Source organism: Pinus tabuliformis, chromosome 6, assembly GCF_031772625.1.
Source record: "Pinus tabuliformis cultivar Carrire ecotype Pingquan chromosome 6, CPIR1, whole genome shotgun sequence".
In the NCBI taxonomy this organism is placed as follows: domain Eukaryota; kingdom Viridiplantae; phylum Streptophyta; class Pinopsida; order Pinales; family Pinaceae; genus Pinus; species Pinus tabuliformis.
Window position 1 is genome coordinate 1,207,180,151 of NC_142292.1, and position 25,457 is coordinate 1,207,205,607.

The 25,457-nt window shown below is 39.4% G+C and overlaps 1 protein-coding gene across 1 annotated transcript; it reads right to left on the minus strand.

The window, feature by feature from the left end:
* Positions 1 to 22,910: 22,910 nt before the first annotated feature.
* LOC149263053 (uncharacterized) lies at positions 22,911 to 24,071 on the minus strand. Its single transcript, XM_089385926.1, has one exon. It carries the CDS (start codon positions 24,069 to 24,071, stop codon positions 22,911 to 22,913), a length of 1,161 nt encoding a protein of 386 aa, XP_089242052.1.
* Between the last annotated feature and the right edge of the window lie 1,386 nt (positions 24,072 to 25,457).

The window sequence follows — 25,457 nt, forward strand, 5'->3', positions numbered from 1 at the left end:
CTTCATAAGGGTTCAGAATCCTAAAGAAAGAACTGCATGTTATTTTCAAGACTATATGACTTTATGATATGCGTCTTTCAGAATATTAAGGAAATGGTGGTGATTCCTCCTTAGAGCACTACAATATGTTACCCCCTGCTTAAATTCCATTATGTTCATGTTTCCTCTTTGATTTTAGGTAATCGCAGCTGCTAGAAATGTTTCATACGTTCTTACAGATTCATTTGTATTAACTTTTTAATGCATGTGCTTGTATGGATCTTTGAGATTATATCTTTAAATTTGCGATCCATGAATCATCACACCCAATCCTCTTTAATTCATTATGTCTACTTGTAACTAAGATAAGTGTAGAATTCTTGATGCTTCAAGCTCTATGTGATGAGTGTAGAATTCTTGACGCTTCAAGCTCTATGTGATGAGTTATTCTATCTCCTTATCTTCTCTCATTGCTCTGCCAAAGCTTATTAAACTGTAGGTCCTTGAACTACTTGGCCTCCACTAGTTTATACATATATTTCTGTGAGTTGTATATGTGAAGAAGTACCAAAAATACATGGCTTATGCCTTTAGATGAATGAACCAACCCATGTTGTTTAATATATATATGAAGACATATGTACAAAAATATATGTGATGTCTCTAGCTTCCTGAGAATCATATGAGACACAAAAAATTTAGATGTTCCAGGAGCTAGTCTTGTAAGCAATCTAAGGCTGTCTCTGGAAGCGACAACACTATCCATGCTTTTCCCAACATGCCACACATAACACTGCTTTCATTCTGTTTGTTGTATATGTTTCTGGAAGGCAGTTCTTGGCTGCGAAATTGTGCCAAGAAACCAACTTGACCAAACTTTAGGTTCAAGCTAGCCCTCGAACTAGAGGGGGCTCACTCAAGTGTTACGAGGACTTTTTTTAAAGTTGTTCAATGTCACTGGACAACAACCTTTGAAGCATAATGGTCAATCTATTATTTGTTGTAGGTGGTTGCTGATGAATATGCAATCCCTGCTCATAAATAAATTCCTCTCTCGGTGAAACTTGAAAAATGTGCCAACGTCTAGTTCCTACAAAAACATAGCTTAAAAAGTTTGGTGGAGGAATAGAAGAGAAATCAGATAATTAAGTATTCACATTGAATACTCAATTAACCAAATTTAGTAGATGCATGTACAAGAATTATATAGCCAAACATGTATACATTCAAGAGATGACAAAAGGTGACAATTAAATGATGCAGAGGAGCTAATTTAAATAGGCTATTCAATTAGCTAATCTCAATGTAGATGATAAATTTGCAGGGGGCTATCAGGGAGGTGGTGAGCCTCGGTATTACAACAAGAATGCTGCAACTCCCAAGGCTACCAACTTTAATTATCAACCCAGGGTTCGTACAAACTTAATAGGTATCGACGCTATACGTGCAACATACAATGTGTCCTTCCTTTGATGTCATGATGCAATGGAGTGAATGTAATAAAATCAGATCGTAAATTAATTGCATAAAATGAAATGCTCAAAATGGAAACCTTAACCTATTGCAAGAAAGAAAATACAAGGAAAGAAACCTATTCTAATTGCATAAAGTAAATCTCATGAAGTAAATGTCAATCATTACATTTCAAAGAGTTTAGGTCCATTAACAGAGTTCATTGGATGTGGCAATCATCATTGTATTATCCATTTCATAAATCTGTCCATTAGCCCAAATCGCTGAAATGTTTTGCATGGGTAAAGAGGCAAGTCCTAAGTGGTCTTTAATCTTCCCTAATCATTTATTTAGAGCCTAGGGGTCTTGATTCAACCCTAAGGGACAATAACCAATCTTCTTGAGTGAATATGGGCAAGTATATACATGTTGGAAGGCTGCTACATGAGATCCTGTAGTTACTACAGAAAACTACAGATTTACCAAAGGAAAATATAATTCTTTGAATGACCAAGAAAATCATATCCAAATTGGATGAGACAAATTTTATTATTAACTAGGAATCACTCAAAAAGACCTCTGTTAACCCATGCTAAAAAATAGCAGAAAATTACTAGTCTAAAATCTAGAAATTCGAGAACTAGTGAGCTATTAAATCTATCAAATGCCTAACCTAATCAAGTGGAAATGCAAAGGGGTAATTTTTGTTATTAACTATAATGTTTTGTGATCTAATGCAAGTGGAATCAACTTGATTGAAGCTCGTTTGCATGCTCTAAAAAATAGTAGAAATTTACTGTTATTTGCCATGAAGGACTTCCAGAAATCTAGATTTGGGAAGAAGCAAACTAATCCAAGTAACTCAATGATAATATGACCTTCCAAAGTTGTTCCAATGATGTAATGATGCTTGTGATCCTGCAAAATAACTTACTTCAACCATTTAACCCAATCCTACAATAAGAAATCATTAATACTAAATGCAGAAATAGAAAAAAGACAAGAACAAGAGATGCGTATGAATAAGAAGTGAAAGGAAGAAAAATAAATGATACAAAAGGGCTCTGAGGCTTCTGGGATGGCCAAACCCAAGGAAAATTAGATTCCTATGGAGACCAAGATTTAGAAGCTGAACATGGCGCCAATCTTCATTATTTCCATCAATACAATTACATCCCTGCAAGAAATGAAAGTGGAGTTGCAAAAATACAAGTTCTCTCCTCAATAAGACTAAGAAAAATCAACCCCTAAAGGAAAATTCAACTTGGTACTTATACAAAATGATTAGGAACCATTCCCTATGAAAGGATAAAGTTTTCCCCACCAAAATTCCTTAATTAGTGGATCTGGTTCCCAATACTAGGAATTTGCATTAAACGATAGGGAACACATTCCTAGATTTTCTCAATCATTGGAGCTCCAAAATCTGTGCAATTATTTCAGAATATCTTCTTGATTTATTATTTAATATTGATCCTCCTGTAGTAGGGAGCAAGGCCCTAAATTATCTCCTCCTCCAAATCTTCATAATCTGCCTAATATTCCACAAAAAAATTAATATTAGGCACAAATATGCAATTATCCATAAACCTTCCTAATGAACATATTAAAGTTAGAAATACATTATCTAATGCAAAAAGAGATGTTTAATGCGCTGAAGGATGGTTAGATGGACCTTAATTTATGTATAATTTAGAGGCCAATCAAGAGGTTGATACTCAAACCCAACCTTGCCCTAGCTCCTGTGTTACCTTGAACATATGCAGAAATAAATTATGAAATAACAGGGAAAGACATACATAAGAAACAATTTTTGTCATGAAACTGAAGCCATACTACTTCAATTAAAATTCCTGTAATAAAAGTCTTTAAAAAAATCGGAGGGTTTTAGAATCAAAAGCCAACTGTTACTTATTACAAATGAAGAAATATATAAAAAATTACAATATGCCAGCTATTGCTAGTCCTTAGGATACACAATGAAAAAAAAATTGATAATATCGAATAGTATGCAAGAAGATTGGAACTGTTAGAGTTTTGATTATGAAACCAGTTTAATTATGCATTGGTTCCTGCCTCGAAATATGAAAACCATCTTCTATCTGTTGGGTGTTTCTTCACTGATAAATTTTCCCTTGGAATCAGGGATTTGACAAATGCCCAGTTGTTGATTTTATGCCTTCATTCCCGTGATTGGTTACTCGAATCTGTAGAAATTTTGAATAATATGACACTTATTCACAGAGATTATCCCGATTATACACTATTGTGGAATACATGCATAATACATAACCTCCTCTACGTTGATCATCAATTTAGCAGCATTAAAAATCATGAAACATCAATCACATGCACACATTAACACAGTATGTAACCCGGGGAAAGCATACAGCTGAAAACCCCACACTATCTGTATATTATAATGATTGAGAACATGTAACAATACATAGTACAATACTCCTCTCAAGTATCCAACACTATCTCCACCTGTTACACACAAAACTAGCTCAGATCCGAACAAGTCACAGGTTCAAATCTCCTCCGCTGCTTTGCTTGCCTCCACTGCGCAATCTTGCAAGAGAATGAATGAGAATGGTTGATCCAAACTCCTATTTACCTTGGGTGATCCAAAATCACGTGAGCACAGGCTATAATTCCTTGGTATTGGCCGACACTGCGCAGTCTTCATTGGCATTACTCAATCTATGCATGTGCAAAATCTCATGCACAACTAATAGTCACAACTCACCCTTTCACTTACCTCTAACACCTGTCTCTGTTGAACTGTCCATGCACTGAATTAACTAATGCATTCTTTAGTTTCTTTATGAGTTAATAATTAGTGAATGAATTAACAATCAATTCACACAACTCATCACTAGTGTATTCTTTAGTTAGACTAAATACAACTAGTTCAACTAAGTCAAACTGAACACAACTCCATCAACTTCACATCCAACTCCACAGAACTCACATGCATGAGTTCTAACTGAAGTCCTCCATGCAATAGCTCAACTAACACATAAGAAACCATGTGATTCCTTCTGTCAGTTGCATGTGCCACATCCGTAGCTCGAACTGAAGTGCTCCAAGAGAATAAGATAATGTTTAGAGTCCAAATATTACTAAGGGCTAATAATATTCGATTGTTTCTATTTTTAGCCTGGCAGTCTAAAAATAGACTCTGATCACTCCGCTGTGAACCAAAAATAGAAGTCCATCTATTTTTACCAACATGACCAATCATCCATAAACAACATCCTGCAACTTATAGACCATGATCCATATGTCTAAAAATAGACATAGTCTAAAAATAGACTTTGCGACAAAAATAGCCTGCGGACCCACTTAGTGAAGGCGACTCCTTTCCACTACGCTCCATCATCTTGTTGCATTTTCAAATCTCCTTCTCAACAAGATATGGATTATCAGCAACCCCTATCCTACAACTCTGGAATGTTCTGCATGCAACACATTTGCCGGGTCCACTTTGCTCCAACAACACTTGGAACAAAAACACTCCCAACTGACCACTCTATTGTGCTAGGAACATACTCTGATGCTGAAGCTATACCTGCTGCTGACAAGTGCTCCCTCTCTGACATCTATGCTACTGCAACATCTCCATGAATCTTACACCATTGCATACCTCTCTGTGCCACCTAGCACTGTGCAACACACTTGTGCCTCTCGCATTGCTGTAGCCTGCTAACTATGCACTGTCCAGGGATTCCCTACACTGTCGCTCTCTCTGCCACTCCATCTACATCTGTCTATGCCCAATCAGTCAGTTCCTGCTACTCTACATCGGGGCTCCCGTAGCAAGGTCTCATCCAAGAGGTTGGGTACCTCAAGGATCCTGCCCCTCCTCCTTGGGACAATCAATCCACATCACCCCACCTCCTACTTGGAGGTATGGCTTCATGCAATCCCTTAGCCCACCTGGCTCGAATTTTCCCCCTACTGGAGGTCTCTACATGAGTAGATGTCTCTACTCGATCTCCTCTCAACTTCCCTTGTTGTGGCTGCTCCACAACCTCTTGAAGCTACTGCACCAATCGTGGCTCCTCCAGAATCGTCTGAGACTTCTTCTGGCTCTGAATGTTGAGAGGTAATATACGCTCCCTCTCAATCACCAAGTCTCCGTCAGTTGCCTCGCTGCTCAAGGCTTTGCATGCATCTACATGCAACTGATAAAGGTTCCTGACTCGAACCCCTATCTTCCGGGTTTCTCCAGTTGTCTTGCTGCGCAGGAAAGCCTTTCCCTCGCTGAAGACAACATCATATCCCTTGTCTTCTAACATCGCCACAGAGATAAGATTCTTCTTCAATCTTGGAACATGCATCACTTCCTTCAATATGAAGGGTTTACCAAACTCCCTCTCAAAGGAAATGGTACCGATACCGGTCGCACTGTATCTACCATCATCGCTCATCTCGATGTGCACTCCAAGATCTTTCTCATCCAGATCAGAAAATAAATCTCGATCTCTTGTCATGTGAGAAGACGCACCACTGTCTAAGAACCATACCGATCCCATCACACTTGATACCAAGCATGCGATCAGCGAAAAATCCAGCTCAAACTGCGAGGCTAAGGCCTCTCCCGCTGCAGATCCAACAGCTTGCTTATTTTTCTTCTTTTGCGGACAATCTGTGGCATCTCCATTCTCAGCTTTGATGTTTCTGAGTTTATCCTTGAGTGCCATTCCACCAGCTCAAAACTCAACCACCTCTGATCTAAGATTCGTGAGAACAAAGTATTTCTCGTACATAGATTGACTGTATGGGCTTTTACCAGATATCTCACCTTCCAAAAGAATGATGAATCCAGAAGCTACCTGGCCCGATTACAGACTCTGCCTGAAGAAATAAAATGTAAACACTTTCTGAATAATAGATCTGATGATCAATCCCGCTTTGATATCCTGTAGAACTTTTTCTACAAATCAAAGAGCTCCGATACCATGTAGAAATTTTGAATAATATGACACTTATTCACAGAGATTATCCCGATTATACACTATTGCGGAATACATGCATAATACATAACCTCCTCTATGTTGATCATCAATTTAGCAGCAATAAAAATCATGAAACATCAATCACATGCACACATTAACACAATATGTAACCCGGGGAAAGCATACAACTGAAAACCCCACACTATCTGTATATTATAATGATTGAGAACATGTAACAATACATAGTACAATACTCCTCTCAAGTATCCAACACTATCTCCACCTGTTACACACAAAACTAGCTCAGATCCGAACAAGTCACAGGTTCAAATCTCCTCCGCTGCTTTGCCTGCCTCCACTGCGCAATCCTGCAAGAGAATAAATGAGAATGGCTGATCCAAACTCCTATTTACCTTGGTCCAAAATCACGTGAGCACATTCTATAATTCCTTGGTATTGGCCCACACTGCACAGTCTTCATTGGCATTACTCAATCCATGCATGTGCAAAATCTCATGCACAACTGATAGTCACAACTCACCCTTTCACTTACCTCTAACACCTGTCTCTATTGAACTGTCCATGCACTGAGTTAATTGATGTATTCTTTAGTTTCTTTATGAGTTAATAATTAGTGAATTAATTAACAATCAATTCACACAACTCATCACTAGTGTATTCTTTAGTTAGACTAAATACAACTAGTTCAACTAAGTCAAACTGAACACAACTCCATCAACTTCACATCCAACTCCACAGAACTCACATGCATGAGTTCTAATTGAAGTCCTCCATGCAATAGCTCAACTAACACATAAGAAACCACGTGATTCCTTCTGTCAGCTGCATGTGCCACATCCATAGCTCGAACTGAAGTGCTCCAAGAGAATAAGATAATGTTTAGAGTCCAAATATTACTAAGGGCTAATAATATTCGACTGTTTCTATTTTTAGCCTGGCAGTCTAAAAATAGACTCTGATCACTCTGCTGTGAACCAAAAATAGAAGTCCATATATTTTTACCAGCATGACCAATCATCCATAAACAACATCCTGCAACTCATAGACCATGATCCATATGTCTAAAAATAGACATAGTCTAAAAATAGACTTTGCGCTAAAAATAGCATGTGGGCCCACTTAGTGAAGGCGACTCCTTTCCACTAAGCTCCATCATCTTGTTGCATTTTCAACAGAATCTTTCCTCAAAATTTTCCTTTAAATCCAAAACTAATTTACTAATGTTGGTCCCTGTTATCACCCCAAGAAACTCTCCTAGGTTGTATATCAGAGATGCTTGGGAACATTACAAACTCAACAAAATGTTGGATAAATGGTGGATGAATGAAAGAAATGCTGCATATTCAAGCTAGATAACCACTTCTACTGTGCTTAACCCCAGACATGGGTGAACACCCCCAGACTACAAGGCTTTAGACCACCAATTACTCACAATTTTAAGGAAAATGTGATGATGGAGAACACTGATCACACCAGCAGATGCACAGGACCCTGTGATGGCCAGCTGCAACCAGTTAAAAGGTCTGTAAATCTATTTTCTAATACACAGACAGGATGACAGCTCTCTGGCATTAAAATAACAGAAATCTACAAACAAATTCAATGATACATGCTAAATCCTAACACAGAGATGGGATGACAACCCCTCTAATGCTAAACATTTATAGCACATGAATAACTGCAAAACAGGCACAGCCTGGAACAAGAAGAAGAAGTGGAAAGTGAGTAATTAACAGAAAAAGAAGCTTGTATTAGCTGGAAATGAAGACCAAAAGCTGCCGGTTACATAGTAGTTACAGTCTCCAGACGTTGAAGCTTACAACAGAATAACACTCATCAACCTGATTACATCTTTTTCCTGAATACATATAGCGTTTGTTCACAAAAAATCTCTGTAGACCCATGCGTGAAGGGGTCATAACTGACCACCAACCTCATTTACAGTTAGATATGAGTCCTTTGCTACAATCTGAACGTTTTAATGGAAAGAATGACATTTACTGGTACTTTGTTGTCCTTCACAAACAAATGAAGTATTATCTGAATAAATTTCAATAACTGCTGCAGTCATTGAGCTGCTCGAGGATCATCCTTATTGTCCTTGACCATGCTGTTCTTTAACTGTGGTTGCTGAGAATTCAATGCACAGTGTACCGGATGATCTCTTCCTTCTTCATGCGCATAAAATAGGCCAAAAATACAACAAAATACATCAAAAATGGACGAAGAGCCAAGGAAGAACGTTGGCCATTGGATGGCAAAATGGACAGCCTAGATCTGATGGCGAGAGGCGATGGAAGACATAGAGGCACAGGGATCAATAGCAGCCGTCGGATCGTGAAAATGAACGGTGCAGATTGGATTTGAGAGGCTATCGGGAAGAAATTCGAAAAGGAGGATCGAGGGTCATCCGATCGCGGGATGGACGATCGGACGGCTGATGGGCAACGAAGGTAATCAACAGTTAACGGGCGGGGGACCATACTGGAAGGGTGGTAAACGGTTTCCCCGCGCCGCTTACCCAGGCTCGGTGGTTTTCGTACCATGGGGCGCAATCAAATAACAAAACGCCGTGTGGCAGATGGGACGGCGGGGGAAACCACTTTCCCGCGGGCTAACGGTTGAGCGATTTACGGGAGTGGGGGAAGCGTATGGCGTCGGATCAACAGGCGGAGGATCGGACGATGTAGAATGAAAGCATGAGTTTTGGTTGATATGACAAGTGACGTGACAGGTAAGGGGCCCATTGATAGGTTATTTCTTTGTATGGGCACTGCTATAATGTATTAAGTCATTAGTGCCAGGTAATAAACAAATAAAGGTTTATGCGGGGTTTACAAAAAACTATAGAAAGACATGAAAATAATGGGTTAGGGGAGAAATAAGAGAATGGAAGAGGAGGTGGGAGTGGAGGTGTGGGAGTTATAAGGATATAAAACAAATACAAGAGGAAGGGATCAAATAAACTGCTGCTAGCCCCTCCTTTTCAGAAAACACCACGGCCAAGCTACCCTTGACCCTCAAAAATGCTCAAACATGTAGCAGAGCTAACATTTGGCTCCTTTTGGGGATGAGATCCTCCCTGTGAGGTCTCAAGAACCCGCAGATCAATGCCTTCCTGATGAAACTAATTAGCAAAATTCCTAGTATTCCATTGGGCATGGAGTCTGGGTGAACCTACACTAAAACTGATAAAATAAAATATTTACAACTTTCAAGGCCAAAGACCTTAAATCATATAAATTTTTAGAAAACGCCCATTAACTGGGCCATCAAAAACTGCTTCTCCTCCCATACTTTTCAGTATGAAGGTATTCTTCCCTTGAATCTGTGAAATGATAAAAGGACCTATCCAGAAAGCATCAAACTTCCCATGATTGCCTTTATTTTTCTTTAGTGCATCCCATTTCAGAACTAAGTCCCCAACCTGAAAATTATCTGCTTTTGTCCCTTTGTCAAAAGCTTCCTTGATCTTTCTCTAATGTGCTGCAGCCCTTTCAACCAGCTGTTCTCTAATCTGATGTAACTTTGTCAAATCAATGATCCTTCTTGCCATGTCCTCTTCCTCATTCTGCTCTTCTTGAAGGAATTTTGCCACAGGGAGAGTTAACTGAATTGGGAATACAACCTCATTACTATACACCAGCTTGAATGGAGAACTCCTTATGGATTTCTTAATGGTCACTCTGTTAGCCCACAGTGCATACTTGAGCTTAGAATCCCAATTCTTTTTATTGTCCTCCAACAACTTTTTAATTATCCTTATCAGACTTTTGTTAGAGGATTCTGCTAGACCATTTCCTTGAGGATAATATGAGGTGGAATGTATCAATTTGATGCCCATTAAATCACACATTTCCACCAACTCTTTGGCCCTGAAGGCTGCTGCATTATCTGTGACTAATTTCTGTGGACAACCAAATCTGGTGAAGATATTCTCTGTTAAAAACTTGATGACCACATTATGATCAGCCTTCCTGGCAGCGATTGCTTCAATCCATTTAGTGAAATAATCAGTGGCTACTAATATCCATCTATGCTGGCCATTGGAATGTGGATTAATTTCTCCAATAAAATCCAAGCCCCACTGCTGAAAAGGTCCTTTTGCATGTATTGGTTTTAGGGGCAGGGACTTCAACTGCTGTTTTCCTTCAAATCTTTGGCACCTGTCACAAGATTTAACAAAAGCAAATACATCAGAAAATAAAGTGGGCCAATAGTACCCAGCTCTGAGAATTTTATGGGCTGTGGTCTTCCAATAATGGTGCCCTCCACACATGCTGTTATGAAATTGCTGCATAACTTCTTTTGACTGTTCTTTGTCCAGACACCTTAAAAATATTCCAGATGGATCCCTCCAGTAGAGAAAATTTTCCATAATGCAATATTTTGCTGCTCTAAGTTTTAAAATTCTGGCATGACTTTGAATAAATCCTGAAGGGATTTCTAGCTTCAGCAAGAAATTAATTATTTCAGCATACCAATTACATGAAGCTAGATTCTCGGCCGCTGACTGCTTTCGGTCTGGTTTAGCTGCTTCTTCTTCTTGATGTGTTTGACCAATTTCAGCAATTGTGCACAGGAACTCAATAATCTAATGATCTACAATTTTCTTCAGCCAATAACTTGGCAAGACCTTGACCTCTGACCAGCTTGGTGGGCTTTAATTCTATATTAAATTCAATCAATTTTGCAATCCACTTAGCCCTTCTTCCATCAACATCAATTTGAGTCAAGACATCTTTTATTGCAACAAAAGGCACATATGCAATTATTTTTGAATGCAAGATATAAACTCTGAAAGCCTTCAAGGATTTGATGAGAGCATATGCCTGTTTCTCAATAATATCATACCTCAGTTCAACATCCCTCAAGTTCTTGCTGAAAAATGCTACTGGATGTTCTGAACCTTCTTCATCTGCTTGCAATAAAACTGCTGGAATGGTATCTTCAGAGGGAAATGAGAATATATGAAACTCCTTGTTCTAGTCTGGACTTATTAAAGTGGGAGCCTCCATAATAGCTTTTTTTATGGAATCAAATGATTTTCTTGCTGCACCAATCCATCTTACCTCTGACCCTTTCTTCAACATGGAGGTCACGTGCTTAACCAATTCTGCAAAATTTGGAATAAACCTCCTAACAAAATTAATTTTGCCGAGAAAGGATTGGATATCCTTCTTTGATCTAGGGACAGACAAAGTCTGTATTGCCTTTACTCTTTCTGGGTCAATTTGAACACTTGCAGCAGACACAATATGTCCTAACAGCTTGCCTTCATCTAAAGCAAATTGAGATTTCTTGGGATTGAATGAAATTCCAAACCTTCTACACTTCAAGAACACTTTTTTCAAATGTTGCAAATGATTTTGATGACTGCTGGAGTAAATTTTTATATCATCAAGGTAGATAAGCACAAATTTGTCCTTCTCTCCCACAAATTCTATATCCATAGCTCTCTAAAAGGTGGCTCCAACATTCATCAATCCAAATGGCATTTTGACATACATAAAAGTGCCCAAAGGAGTGGTGAATGCAGTCTTTTCTTGATCATCTCGGTGCACAACAATCTAATTGAAGCCTGAAAATCCATCCAAAAAAGACATTACTTTGGCTCCTAAGACCTTTTGCAAAAAATGCTCCATCTTGGGTAGAGGATAGTTATCTTTCTTTGAGCATTTGTTTAAATTTTTGAAATCAACACACAGTCTGATTTCTCCACTCTTCTTCCTCACTACCACTAAGTTGGCTACCCATTTTGAATACCTGAGAGGGACAATGATCTTGGCAGCCAACAACTTTTTAATTTCTTTTTCAATTAGAGGAAGAAGCATCGGATTTATTGGTCTCAGCTTCTGTTTGAAAGGAATGGTGTCTTTCTCTAGAGGGATTTTATGCTGAATTATGTTCTTGTCATATGTTTTTTGATCACTATATTCCCAGGCAAACACATCAGCAAATTGCCTCATTAAATTGCAGTATTCAACACTTTGATCAACAGACAAATGAGTGGACAGATTTACATACCTAGGCTGACCTGGACTTCCTATATCATGCTTACAGACTGCAGATTGGTCTTCTTTTTGGGCAGCTTTATAAGGCACATCATTCTGGTCAAACAATCTTTCAAGAGGAATTAGATCCTTAGGAATATGATTACTAGGAAGCTGGACAATGTTGTCTTTACCAATTTTATTTCTAAGCCGAGACGGGGGGTTTCTAACAAGACATCATTTTCTTGGTCAATTTTCATTTCAGAGAACTCATCAATGACTTGAAGGAACCTATTTAACTCATTATCATCTTCAAAAACTTTCCAATGGTGGATATTGTCAGGCAAGAATGGTCTATACTTCATTTGGACTTCATAAACTAGTATGGGAGGCCAAGGAGGTATAAATAGACTAGCCGAGACAACAAGGGAATCAACAAGCTGATTTTGGGCTCTAGGAATGTATGAAATGCAGAAGTAATCAAAAGAATCTCTGGCTCTCCATACCTCATCTCTGTATGCTTTCAGCCTTGGGTGCTTTGCTTGGAATGTTTTATTTACTTGTTGAATGATCAAATTAGCATCTCCAAACACCTTCAAATTCTTGATTCCCCTGTCTTTTGCTGCATTAAGGCCCAATAACAGAGCTTCATATTCTGATATGTTGTTTGTGACTTGAAAAACCAGCTTAAAAGACAACTGAATGATTTCCTGTTGTGGAGATACTAGCACCACCCCTGCTCCTGCAGCCTCCTTGGTACATGCTCCATCAAAGAACATCTCCCAAACCTGATTTCCTTGTTCTTCTTTGGCTTGAACTGTTGGTTTCCTGATCTGCATTTCGGCCTTCTAAAATTCTTCTATTTGGAGAATACATGCTCCAAAATCAGTGTCCACTGCATATATAGGATGATTTGTAGGATTCTTCTCATCACTGATAATATATGCCAACTGTGCTTCTCTATACAATCTCCTACTTTCTCCTCCAAAAACTGGGACAGTTGCATAAGATAAATCATTCTACAATGTCCCACCTAGTCTCTTAATCCACCCTCTGGACAACAACATGCCAAACTTAGGAGGGACATCTGCTACCACAATATCCATCATCATACTCTTCATGGGCAGCTGAGTTAAGGTAATGGCCAGATCCTTAATCAATCCAAGACATTTCACCTTCCTTGAATCAAAAGAAAATAAATCATGATAGGGTCTAGTGATATCAAGACCTAACTCTTCCATGACAGCTTTAGGCATTAAATTGTGGCTTGCCCCTGTGTCTAGCAGGAAATTGTGGAGGATTTTGTCATGAATGGTCAAGGAGACATAAAAAGATGGAGAATTATTATCAGCAGGTTCAATCATAGGGCTGAGCACAATGGCAGGCTTGTCATCTTGCAAATTGACAGAGTCAGTGGAGGTTTGTGTGGTTCCTAGCTCAAGGGCTTCAAGGATAGGCTTCCTAAATACTTCACTCTTCACCAACTCAACCAAAGGCACAAATATTTTCAATTTCTGAACTTCTGACTCAAAGCTGAAAGAAGAAGATAATTTATTAGAACTTTTGACCTCTTGAACTGGAGCTTTGAGGATGACTGGATCAGCTGCTAGCCTTCTTTTCTTGATATTCTGTGGTTCTGTTTGGACAACAACTCTTTGTGCAGGATTTTCTTTGACATTCTTTGCATTCGACCTCAGGTTATATCTCTGCTGCTATTCACCAGTTTGTAGGACAGTCTCTCTATCCCATTCCTGACTGTTTTGTTATTGCAACAAAGACTCTTCATAAGCGGCCAAAGTAAAAAATGCAGCATTGCCTTTATCTTCCATGCAATGAATTTCATCCTCATCTTCCTCAAATTGTTCTTCATCCATGAATACATTTTGGAAGGGAGCTTTTACCTTCTGTTCTTCTTTTGTTTCTTCACCCCTCTGCATAATCTGTAACTGCTCATTTGCTCTTCTGAATGGATTGGGGTTTCTTGGAGCAAATGTGTTCTGCTGCCTTGTTTTCCCAGAATTTTGCTCAACCTTCAGCTTAGAAATTTCAGCAGCCAATGACTCTATCATCTTGGTCATTTGATCTAATTTAGGCTCTGAAGAAGATGCAGAAGAATTAGAAGCATGATCTCTCTACCTCCTTCTGTGAGCTTGACCTTTTAGTTTCTCTGCAGCCATAATATTAGATTCTACTTCTAAGGCTGCATCCAGCATGTCTGCCAGTGTAGCACATCTCCTTTCTCTCAATAACAGGCGTAAATCAGAGTAAAAGAATTGGCATAAGTGAGTTTGGCAGAGGTGGGGGTAGGTTTTACCTCAGCTGGTATCTTACTATACATACGATTGAACCTTTTATTAAAATCAGGTATTGATTCCCCATTTTCCCTCTTCAGATTACCAAACTCAGTATGATAATACAGCAAGTCCTTTTTATCTCCCCATTGCTTCAAAAATGCATCATCCAATGCTTCAATATCTGTTATAGATCTCTGGGGTAATTCTCTGAACCACTTCCTAGCCTCTCCATCAAGGCTCTGAACACAAACTCTCATCCACACATCATTTTGACTTGTATCTAAATTATCAACATAACTGTAAAAAGCTTCAAGATGTTCTTCTGTTGTTACTCCCTCTGTACCAATAAATTTAGGCATATATTTTTGATATTCTCCCACAAGCATAGGATTTAAAGGCACAGGCAATACCAATGGTCCATATCTGGCAGCTACAATTCTTTCTATCCTCGTAGGTGCTTGCTGTCCTGCCATGATTGGAATATTTGGAAGAATACTAGCAGATTGAATGGTAGGGAGTAATGTGATGGATGGCAGAGATAAAGGGATGTTTTGGACTGAATGGGAAGCTTTCTTTGGACTGAGATTCAAAGGGGAACTAACTGCATAAGGGGCTGAACTAATCTCTGAAGGTTTTTCCTTATTAACAGTGCTGATTTCTAAATCTTCAAACTGTACATCTTCAGCTATGACTTTGTCTTTCAGAGATGAATGAGATTTCTTAGGCTTACCTGATCTTGATGCCCCTTTCTGTGATGCTTTTTTCGATTTTACAGTCCTCTCAGGTTCAGACACTGGTTCAGCCGGTGATTTCTGAGGATTTCTTCAAGTATTTCTCACAAAATGAGCTAGAACTTCAATGTGGAGTCACCAAAGGTTGGTCTTCCTCCAATGGAGTCGCCAGATAGATGATTACAACCAGAAACTATGTTCAAACCTTGTCTATCATCAAAGCTTGAAGCTGTGTCGTTCTCCCACGGAAGTTGAACTTCGATTCTTCTCTCCCCTGCAACGACACCAATTAATGTTATCACCCCAAGAAACTCTCCTAGGTTGTATATCAGAGATGCTCGGGAACATTACAAACTCAACAAAATGTTAAATAAATGGGGATAAATGAAAGAAATGCTGCATATTCAAGCCAGATAACCACTTCTACTGTGCTTAACCCCAGACATGGCTGAACACCCCTAGACTACAAGGCTTTAGACCACCAATTACTCACAATTTGAAGGGAAATGTGATGATGGAGAACACTGATCACACCAGCAGATGCACAGGACCCTGTGATGGTCAGCTGCAACCAGTTAAAAGTTCTGCAAATTTGTTTTTTAATACACAGACAAGATGACAGCTCTCTGGCATTAAAATAACAGAAACCTGCAAACAAATTCAATGATACATGCTAATTCCTAACACAGAGGTGGGATGACAGCCCCTCTAATGCTAAACATTAACAACGCATGAATAACTGCAAAACAGGCACAGCCTGGAACAAGAAGAAGAAGTGGAAAGTGAGCAATTAACAACAAAAGAAGCTTGTATTAGCTGGAAATGAAGACTAAAAGCTGCAGGTTACACAATAGTTACAGTCTCCAGAAGTTGAAGCTTACAACAGAATAACACTCATCAAGCTGATTACATCTTTTTCCTGAATATATATAGAGTTTGTTCACAAAAAATCTCTGTAGACCCATGCGTGGAGGGGTCATAACTGACCACCAACCGCATTTACAGTTAGATATGGGTCCTCTGCTACAATCTGAATGTTTTAATGGACAGAATGACATTTACTGGTACTTTGTTGTCCTTCACAAACAGATGAAGTATTATCTGAATAAATTTCAATAACTGCTGCAGTCATTGAGTTGCTCGAGGATCGTCCTTCTTATCCTTGACCGTGCTGTTCTTTAACTGTGGTTGCTGAGAATTCAATGCACAGTGTACCGGATGATCTCTTCCTTCTTCATGCGCATAAAAGAGGCCAAAAACACAACAAAATACATAAAAAATGGACGAAGAGCCGAGGAAGAACACTGGCCGTTGGATGGCAAAATGGATGGCCTAAATCTGATGGTGGGAGGCGATGGAATACACAAAGGCATAGGGATCAATAGCAGCCCTCGGATCACGAAAAAGAACAGTGCAGATTAGATCTGAGAGGCTATCAGGAAGAAATTTGAAAAGGAGGATCGAGGGCCGTCCGATCGCGGGATGGACGATCGGACGGCTGACGGGCGACGGAGGTAATCCACAGTTAACGGGTGAGGGACTGTACTGGAAGGGTGGTAAACGGTTTCCCCGCACCGCTTACCCGGGCTCGGTGGTTTTCGTACCATGGGGCGCGATAAAATAACAAAACGCCGCGTGGCAGATGGGATAGCGGGGGAAACCACTTTCCCGCGGGCTAACGGTCGAGCGATTTACGGGAACGGGGGAAGCGTATGGTGTCGGATCAACAGGCAGAGGATCAGATGGTGTAGAATTAAAGCATGAGTTTTGGTTGATATGACAGGTGATGTGACAGGTAAGGGGCCTGCCGATAGGTTATTTCTTTGTATGGGCGCTACTATAATGTATTAAGTCATTAGTGCTGAGTAATAAACAAATAAAGGTTTATGTGGGGTTTACAAAAAACTATAGAAAAACATGAAAATAATGGGTTAGGGGAGAAATAGGAGAATGGAAGAGGAGGTGGGAGCGAAGGTGTGGGAGTTATAAGGATATAAAACAAATACAAGAGGAAGGGATCAAATAAACTGCTGCTAGCCCCTCCTTTTCAGAAAACACCACGGCCAAGCTGTCCTTGACCCTAAAAAATGCTCAAACATGTAGCAGAGCTAACAGTCCCTTGCCCAAATTTTGGAGTTGTTGAAATTAATTACTCAACATCTGTCAACTCCCCTTTAAAGGAGGTTGACTATGCCTATTGGTCCTCTCCTTCAAATATGAAATTAATTGCCTCCTTCCACCTATTCCTTTAAATGCCGATGTGATCCCTTGACTTCTAGGTTGTCTGCTTGAAAATCTAAAGATGATCCTCAAAAACTTGCAAACAAACTCCAACTGTTGATTTTTTGCTATTAGAAATATGGGGTTGTATTGCTAGAATCTTTAACCTATAGTTATGCCATGAAATCTCGGAGTTGCTAATTTGGTTTCCCAAATAATGGGGAAGATTTTATAATTACAAATGTTGGTATATTAGAAATGAAGTATTTATGCACATGATTGGTATTGGATATTTATTAAGATTAAGATCCTTGCTACCTCCAAAATCAAGACAATAGAAAAATGGTTGTATTGTTTTCTTTCCACATCATTCTAGTTGATACTTTGCATTTCCAGAGAAACTATTGTTGTCCATTATTTGAAGATGTTTCCTCTGAACATTGGTAAAAATATCCACTGTCACTAGCCCCTGACAAAAATAACATGATGAAGAACGTTTTTGCAATGATCACAAGCAAATTGATGCCCACCAGCTTTTATGTAGCCCGTAGAACTGATATTCAACCCAGTTCTTTTCCTCCCTTTCATTCTATAGCAAGTTTTTTGCAAATAAACTATTCAAGTCATATCTAGGTTGCTCACACAAAACTTTCCAAGTTCTTAGATGTTGTGCCTTTAAATGTTCAACGCTATGCAAAACTCTCATTTTTCATTTAAAGTCATAGTTTTGTTGAGAAATTTCCAGCCCTCACAATCATGTGCAAATTTCATGAGCATAAAGTGAGTACAACCTTCCTCATTCCATACGACAATGAAGAAAATAACAGAATAATATGATCTTCCTTTGAGATAATTTTTTATGATTAGTTTGAATAACTCAAACCTTCATCAAATTGAAAAACACAAATTCTGCCATTGCTCCACAACAAGACTTGGTAGCCCTCTAGCCCCATCATTTTCAAGTGTGACACAACATGGAAAGTGTGAGTGATTGGAAAATAAAGATCCTTTACCAAACATATATAAAAAGGCTTCCCAATCCTCCATTGCCAATCCCTCGAAAACAACATTAATTGATGAAGTTGCATTTTACAGAGACAAAATTCCCAAAACATATGACAGATTACATGGAAACATGTTTCAGAGGCCTAAACTTCCAAATTAACCTTAACAACAAAGCCCCAACATTTCAAAAGCCTCTCAATTTGACATACGAGAAGCCAAAAACTATTTGACACATAATATGCACCCTTTTCAGCACAGTTGAACTTGTAAGGATAGAGGACCCAGTAGTACAAATTATGTCACATAGATAAACAGACCTTTAATACTATGAGATGAGCTTTTCAAATCCACCTTCAATTAAGGTTGTTCATTCTACCCATTTGTAAGCAAGAACCGCTTCTTGAGCACATGACTAGAAGCCTCCCTCAGTCAAGATGGAACTTCTCTCTTTTGCATTCAATTTGCCTTTTTAACAGGTCAATTTCTTTCCTGAAAATCTATTTTTCCAAACTAATTTCATCTTGGAGAATCAATTATTTTAGTTGAGATAATTTATGTGAAGCAAATCAACTCTCTTCTACATAGTCCCAAATTCCATCAACAGGCAATCAATTCTTTCAGCTCCAGTTGGCTTATGCAAAATGAGTTAATTTCTTTAATAGAATCAATTTCCCTTATTCGTGGAAATTGCCAATAAACGTTAAGACAAGAATAAATAAGAGGGAGCTTACAAAGCCACTCAAATTGTAAAGTTTTGATGAGGCAAACTTCTGTTTGTGAATTTGTTGCAAAGAAAGTGTGATTAAAAAAATGAGGAATGAATATAACATTAAGTTTCCTAGACTTGTCATACTTCATCAATTTAAGATAAGTACATCCATTTTTAAATATAACTCATATCACTCTTCTTCTGTCATCCTGTGTTGATTATTTTTGTCAGCAGATTTGAGTTGTATATTTCAGAAATTTGTTCATTTTCGAAATCTAGACATTTTTTTAGGACGAAAAAGCACTATGAATTTATATAAGATATATAAAAAGCCCCATATACATGATGTAGAACAAAGCATATGACCCCGGAAAGAGTTCTGGATCAGCAAATAAAACCATATACATAATACTGGGTAGACACGGCTTAAAAAAACCGGAACTCCCACCAACTGAAAAAGACTGAAGAGACTGAAGACCAGAAACAAAGAAAAGGATCCGCATAAGCAAATCGGCCACATGTGGAGATATACCGCATCAAAAAACAATGCGGACAGCCAAAGCATATCGGTCACAAAAAATATGAAGCTATAAGATGTGTTCCTGTGGAAAGACCGCCTCATAAGACTAACAGACCTGTGGATATATAAGGCTGGAGCATCAAAACACTAAAAAGATTTAAAGACCTGCAAGCAAGAAATTAATAGTCAGAAGGATAAAAATCCTGAATGAAGTAGATATCGCTTTTCACGGAGACCTGAAGATGCCAATGACCAGGAGCTTCAAGAAGACCCTTCTTCGACAGAGCATCAGCCTGCGCATTTTTATCCCTGTAGATGTGTTGGATTGAGCCATCCTTCAGAAGATTCCAGTAGAACCTTATCCTGTCTAGCCAACCAAAGAGGTGAGGACTGGAGATGGAATTATTTCATTTGACATATTCCACCATGATCTTTGAATTGCCGTAGATAGAAACACCCTGAAGATTAAGAAAAAGACAGAAGTATAAAAGGCCAGCGAGGGCCATAGCCTCGACCAAATTGTTGGAGCCTTTTCCCCCGTTCCAAAAGATTAAAAACTTTGTGTTTTTATCTACTACAATATAAAAACCACAGTCACATGATCTGTTTTGCTCAGCGCCATAAAAAAATGCCCTCGGCATAGATGAGATTTCTAGATAAGGATTCATACCAACCTGTTTCTTATGCTTGAGGGGAGGAATAGGGATAGCTTCGTAAAGAGAAGAAATATCAAGGAGGATTTCCTGGAGGGATGGGATTTTACCTTTGAATACGAGAATATTGTGCCATTTCCAAATACTCCACACATAGATGATGAATATTGTCTTGCATGACTCCAATTGCTCACTGTACCAAAAGAAAGCTTCCTTTATAGAATCTTGTAACAGAAACTGTATGCCGAAGAAGATCTCCAGAGATGACCACAGCTTCTGAGTACCCAAACAACTTATGAATAAGTGATGATTATCTTCTGCTGCGGACCTGCAGATGGGACAGTAGCTCGGTCCCTGCCACCCCTTCTTTCTTAAATTCTCCCACGACAGGTTTTTATTGTGAAATAACAACCACGAGAAAAAAACCATTTTGGATGGGCATCTCACTTTCCAGAAAGCAGTAGGGAAAATGAAAAAGTGGGAAGACTGTTTTTGCTTGATCAATCTCTGATACACATCCTTTACCCGGATGGACTGAATCCCTTTTGCATTTTTCCAAATTAAAGCGTCATGTTCCGATGAGCGAAAAATGCCACTGTTCCTGAGCTTAATCCTGAGATGGTCCCATTGAGCAGCCATGTCATCCGGCATTTGCAAACTATCCGCATCGCACCACAGAGGAATTGGACCCAGCCACCCAGAAATTAAACCATCCCAGAAAAAAATACCTCTTCTATGGAGGAAAGCGAGAAAGGGTTCCGGGACAATGATCTCCTCCATGCCACTTAGGAATGCATCTTTTCCAATAAGGATCTTTTTCCCAGATTGAAAACGCCATATCAAATTCTTCAGATTTTTTTTTTTTCCATTTTACGGAGACTTAACCAGATTGACGATCCATAGGATGGGCCAATCCTTTCTTTCCTGTACCAGAAGGATATATCCTTTCTGCCTAGATACTTCGATTGTATAGCTCTGCTCCAGGGCCCGACTTCAAAAACACCCCTCCATAATGTTTTGCATAAGAGAGCCATACCAAAGGATCGTAAATCCAGAAGACCCCATCCTCCCATCTCCTTCGGCAGAGAAATATGGGATAATTTCGTGAGATGATATTTACTCTTTCCTGCCTGACCTCCCCAGATGAAATTAGCAGTGAGCTTATTCATTGTTTTGATTATGCTTGAGGGGAGGAAGAACAAATGAGCCCAGAAGACAGCCAATTGATTTAATACAGACTGAGCCAATATTACTCTACCTGCCAAAGAGAGACATCTGTACTCCCATACTGATATTTTCTTGTAATATCGCTCTGGGATCCATTGCCAATCCGCCGATGAGTAAGCATTTGCTTTCAATAAAAACCCTAGATATTTGATTCCCCCACTGATGGATCGGGCCTCAATACCAAAAAGAGTACATAACCAGTCTATATCTTCTTGTTGAATGTCATTATGATAGATAATAGATTTCGAACAATTTATCAGCATCCCCGTTGCCCTCTGGAAATTTTTGAGAATTTCATAGTAAGAAATCCATGTAATTCTGCATAAAATCCCAAACAATATGATGTCATCCACGAACAGATTATGAGAAATCGTAACATTTCTGCATATGTGCAATGACCGACATCTATTTTCCTGTATAACCTTGTTTATATGTAAACTGAGGGAGTTCATAGATAATATGAAAAGTAGCGGGGATAAAGGACATCCCTGGCGAAGGCCCCTGGATGCAGGGAAGAAAGTTGATGGAAGCCCATTTATGATAACCGCATAATGCACCTTATCCACGCATGCCATGATCCAGTTTATCATGCCGATCCTCAAACCGATCTTCGCAAGCAAACATCTGATGAAGCCCCAATCCAAACAATCATATGCTTTACGAAGATCGATCTTGACAATGACTGCATCCTTCTTTTTTGAATGAATAGCAAAAAGGCCTTCTTGAGTTGTTGCCACCGCGTCTAAGATATTTCTCCCTTGAAGGAATGCATGCTGGTCTGATGATAAAGATGACGATAGGACTCCTTTAATTCTTTCAACAATTATTTTTGATATGATTTTATAGGAGATATTACACAATGAAATCGGCCGGAACTCCATGAACGATTTTGCATTCCCTTTTTTTGGAATGAGAGCAATATTTGTGGAGGATATTTTTTTGTTGATGCAGCCCGACATCCTCGTTGCTTCTACCATCTTTAACAAGTCTGTTTTGATTAGATCAAAAAAATGGATGTAAAACTCTATTGACCAGCCATCCGGGCCAGGGCATTTGTCCCTTTTAAAAAGTTTCATTGTTCTTAGCAACTCCTCCTCGGAAACTGGTTGAAAAATCTGATCATTTAAGGCCTCATCAAACATCTAAGGAAACACTTCAATGCCCCATAAAATATCCTGGAAACTGCTGTTTTCTGATCTCTTATACTGCTTCTCAAAAAAAGTTACTGCCTCCTTTGAAATTTCCTGTTGAGAATATATAAAACCACCTTTTCCATCACTTATTTTCCAAATGGAATTCTTCTCCCTTCTAGAGTTTGCAAAGTTATGAAAAAATTTTGTATTCCTGTCACCTTCTCTAAGCCACAACGCCCTGCTCTTCAACCTCCAGAACATTTCCTCCTGTTTCAGTAACTTTGTTTTCCTCCTCTGTAAATCCTTTATATGAATCCTCATCTGGAAAGATAGTTGATGAGCAGCCATAGCTTCCGCTGCTTGATCCAATTCCAATTGAATTTTCCGGAGCTCGGTTTTGTTTGATTGTCTTTTGTTGAATTGCCACTTTTTAACCACTCTACGGATATGATCCATTTTTTCCCTGAAAGTCATTAAATACGAACATGGATTAGACGACAACATCTCACTCCAGGCATTTTTAATGAGCTCATCGAACTCAGGGTCCTCCAAATGAGTCCTGTTAAATTTGAAGGAGTATCCCTTCCTGAATCCATTAGCCCTCCATCCAAGCATAATCAGACGATGATCTGAGATGAAAACCCTCTCTATCGTTGAAAAAGGCATGCCCATCACATCGATTAAGCTGGCATGAATAAGAAATCTATCCAGTCTCTTTGCAATATAGGCTTTCTCGGTTCTTCCGTTTTCCCACATCGGATACAGTTGGGGAGGGAGGATATCCACAAAATTTCTTTTCAATAGCTCATTTTTTATTCTCGCAGCCAGAGGGTCCCTCCTTCTATTGATGCCCCATACTTCATCCATGTTTAGAGTGAGATTCAAGTCCCCTGCAATCAATAGAAAATCAACATCAAAAATCTCAGAGGCAAACAGATTTTCCCAGAATGACAGTCTGTTCCTGTAGGGAGCGTATATATTCAAGATATTTATGGGAGATTTTTGTCCTCTCAGATGAGCCGAGATTAGGATGCCGGCCACACAACTATAAGTTTTTGCTTTGATCCATAGCGGATCCCAAAGGACCGCTAAATCACCTGAGAGCCCATTTGCTCCAACAACAGATATGTACCAAGAGGGGAGCATCTTCTTGAAATAGGATATTGCCATTGAGGAGTCGTGCATGGTTTCCTGAATTAGTATAATCTTTGGATTTACAGAGATAAAAAGGTTTTTTAACGACAAATTTTTTTGGTCTGCTCCCAGACCCCTGATGTTCAACGATAGGATAAAATTCATTTTGCAATACTGTCGGCCTTGCTTGCTCTAAGCGGCCTGTCTTCTGTCATATCTATGACTGGGACATCTATAAGGGCTAAATTGCGAATCCCCCTTCCCACCCCCTCTCCTCCACCCCTAAAGTGCTGGCTGCCCCTGTTGTTTTTTCTTCTGACCGTGATATTACAGGCAGAATTTGGACTGATTTGAGGAGACTTTTGAGATCCAGGTTTATGGATGGAGAGAGCTCTGAGCTCCAACGATTTTTTGCTCAAGAGAAATTCCAAATCGCTGCCTATGGAGTTTGTGGGCGAGGATGTTGGAGAATTTGCAAGAGTGGCCGAAATCATAATCTGCTTCCCTTTCCCAGACGATGATGAATGCTTTATAGGAGAAGGAGAGGATGATTTAATAACATGGACTTCTTTTCGGTCTATATCATATGGATGAGGAATCGAGGGCGGGTTGGGGATTTCTTTGTCCAGCGTAGTCTCCGGTGGAGGTAAGGGAAGAGATACCTGATTGATAGGGGTTTCAAAGTCAGAGGCGGGCTCCAGCGGGAGCATGGATGGAGAAATGGGCTCTACCGGGGCGGGGAAATTCAGCGGAGACGGGGGACTCAAGATATCCTCCGATAGTGGAATATGTCGACCCTCAGATTCTGAAGTGGCACGACTCTTTGAGGAAGGAGACCATTGCTGGTCAGGATGAGAATGTTTTACCCTCTGCCATCTTGCAGATAACTGGTTATGGTGCTTTCGATTGGGAATACGCCAAGAACAATTCTTAATTAGATGGCCTGTGAGATGGCAAGCAACACATCTAAAAGGAATCCCCCAGAAGTCTAATCTTTGCTTGATTTTATATTCCTTCCATTGGATATCAATATATTCCGGGAAGCCACCTCTGAATGCTTTTTCTATTAAAACCCACGCCACACGTTTGTCTTTCTCTCCAAGGCACCATGGATCAACATACACGCATTTACCTATAGCATTTCCAATCTCTGCCAGGGATTCTTTTGACCATAGTTCTAGAGGCAAGCCTGGAAGCTTAACCCAAATCAGATTGTTTGTTGGAGTATTCCTTAGTGGATTGTAGCCCAGATACCATCTATGCAATGCCAGAAAGCTTCTCTTGTAAACCCACTGATGCCTGAAGATGGCTTCCAGATCATCCGAATTCAGAAAATGAAAACAATACCACCCCTTTAGAAATCTGGCGATAATGGGGACATATCCTATTATCGGTTTCCACTAAGATTCAAGCCAGATTCTC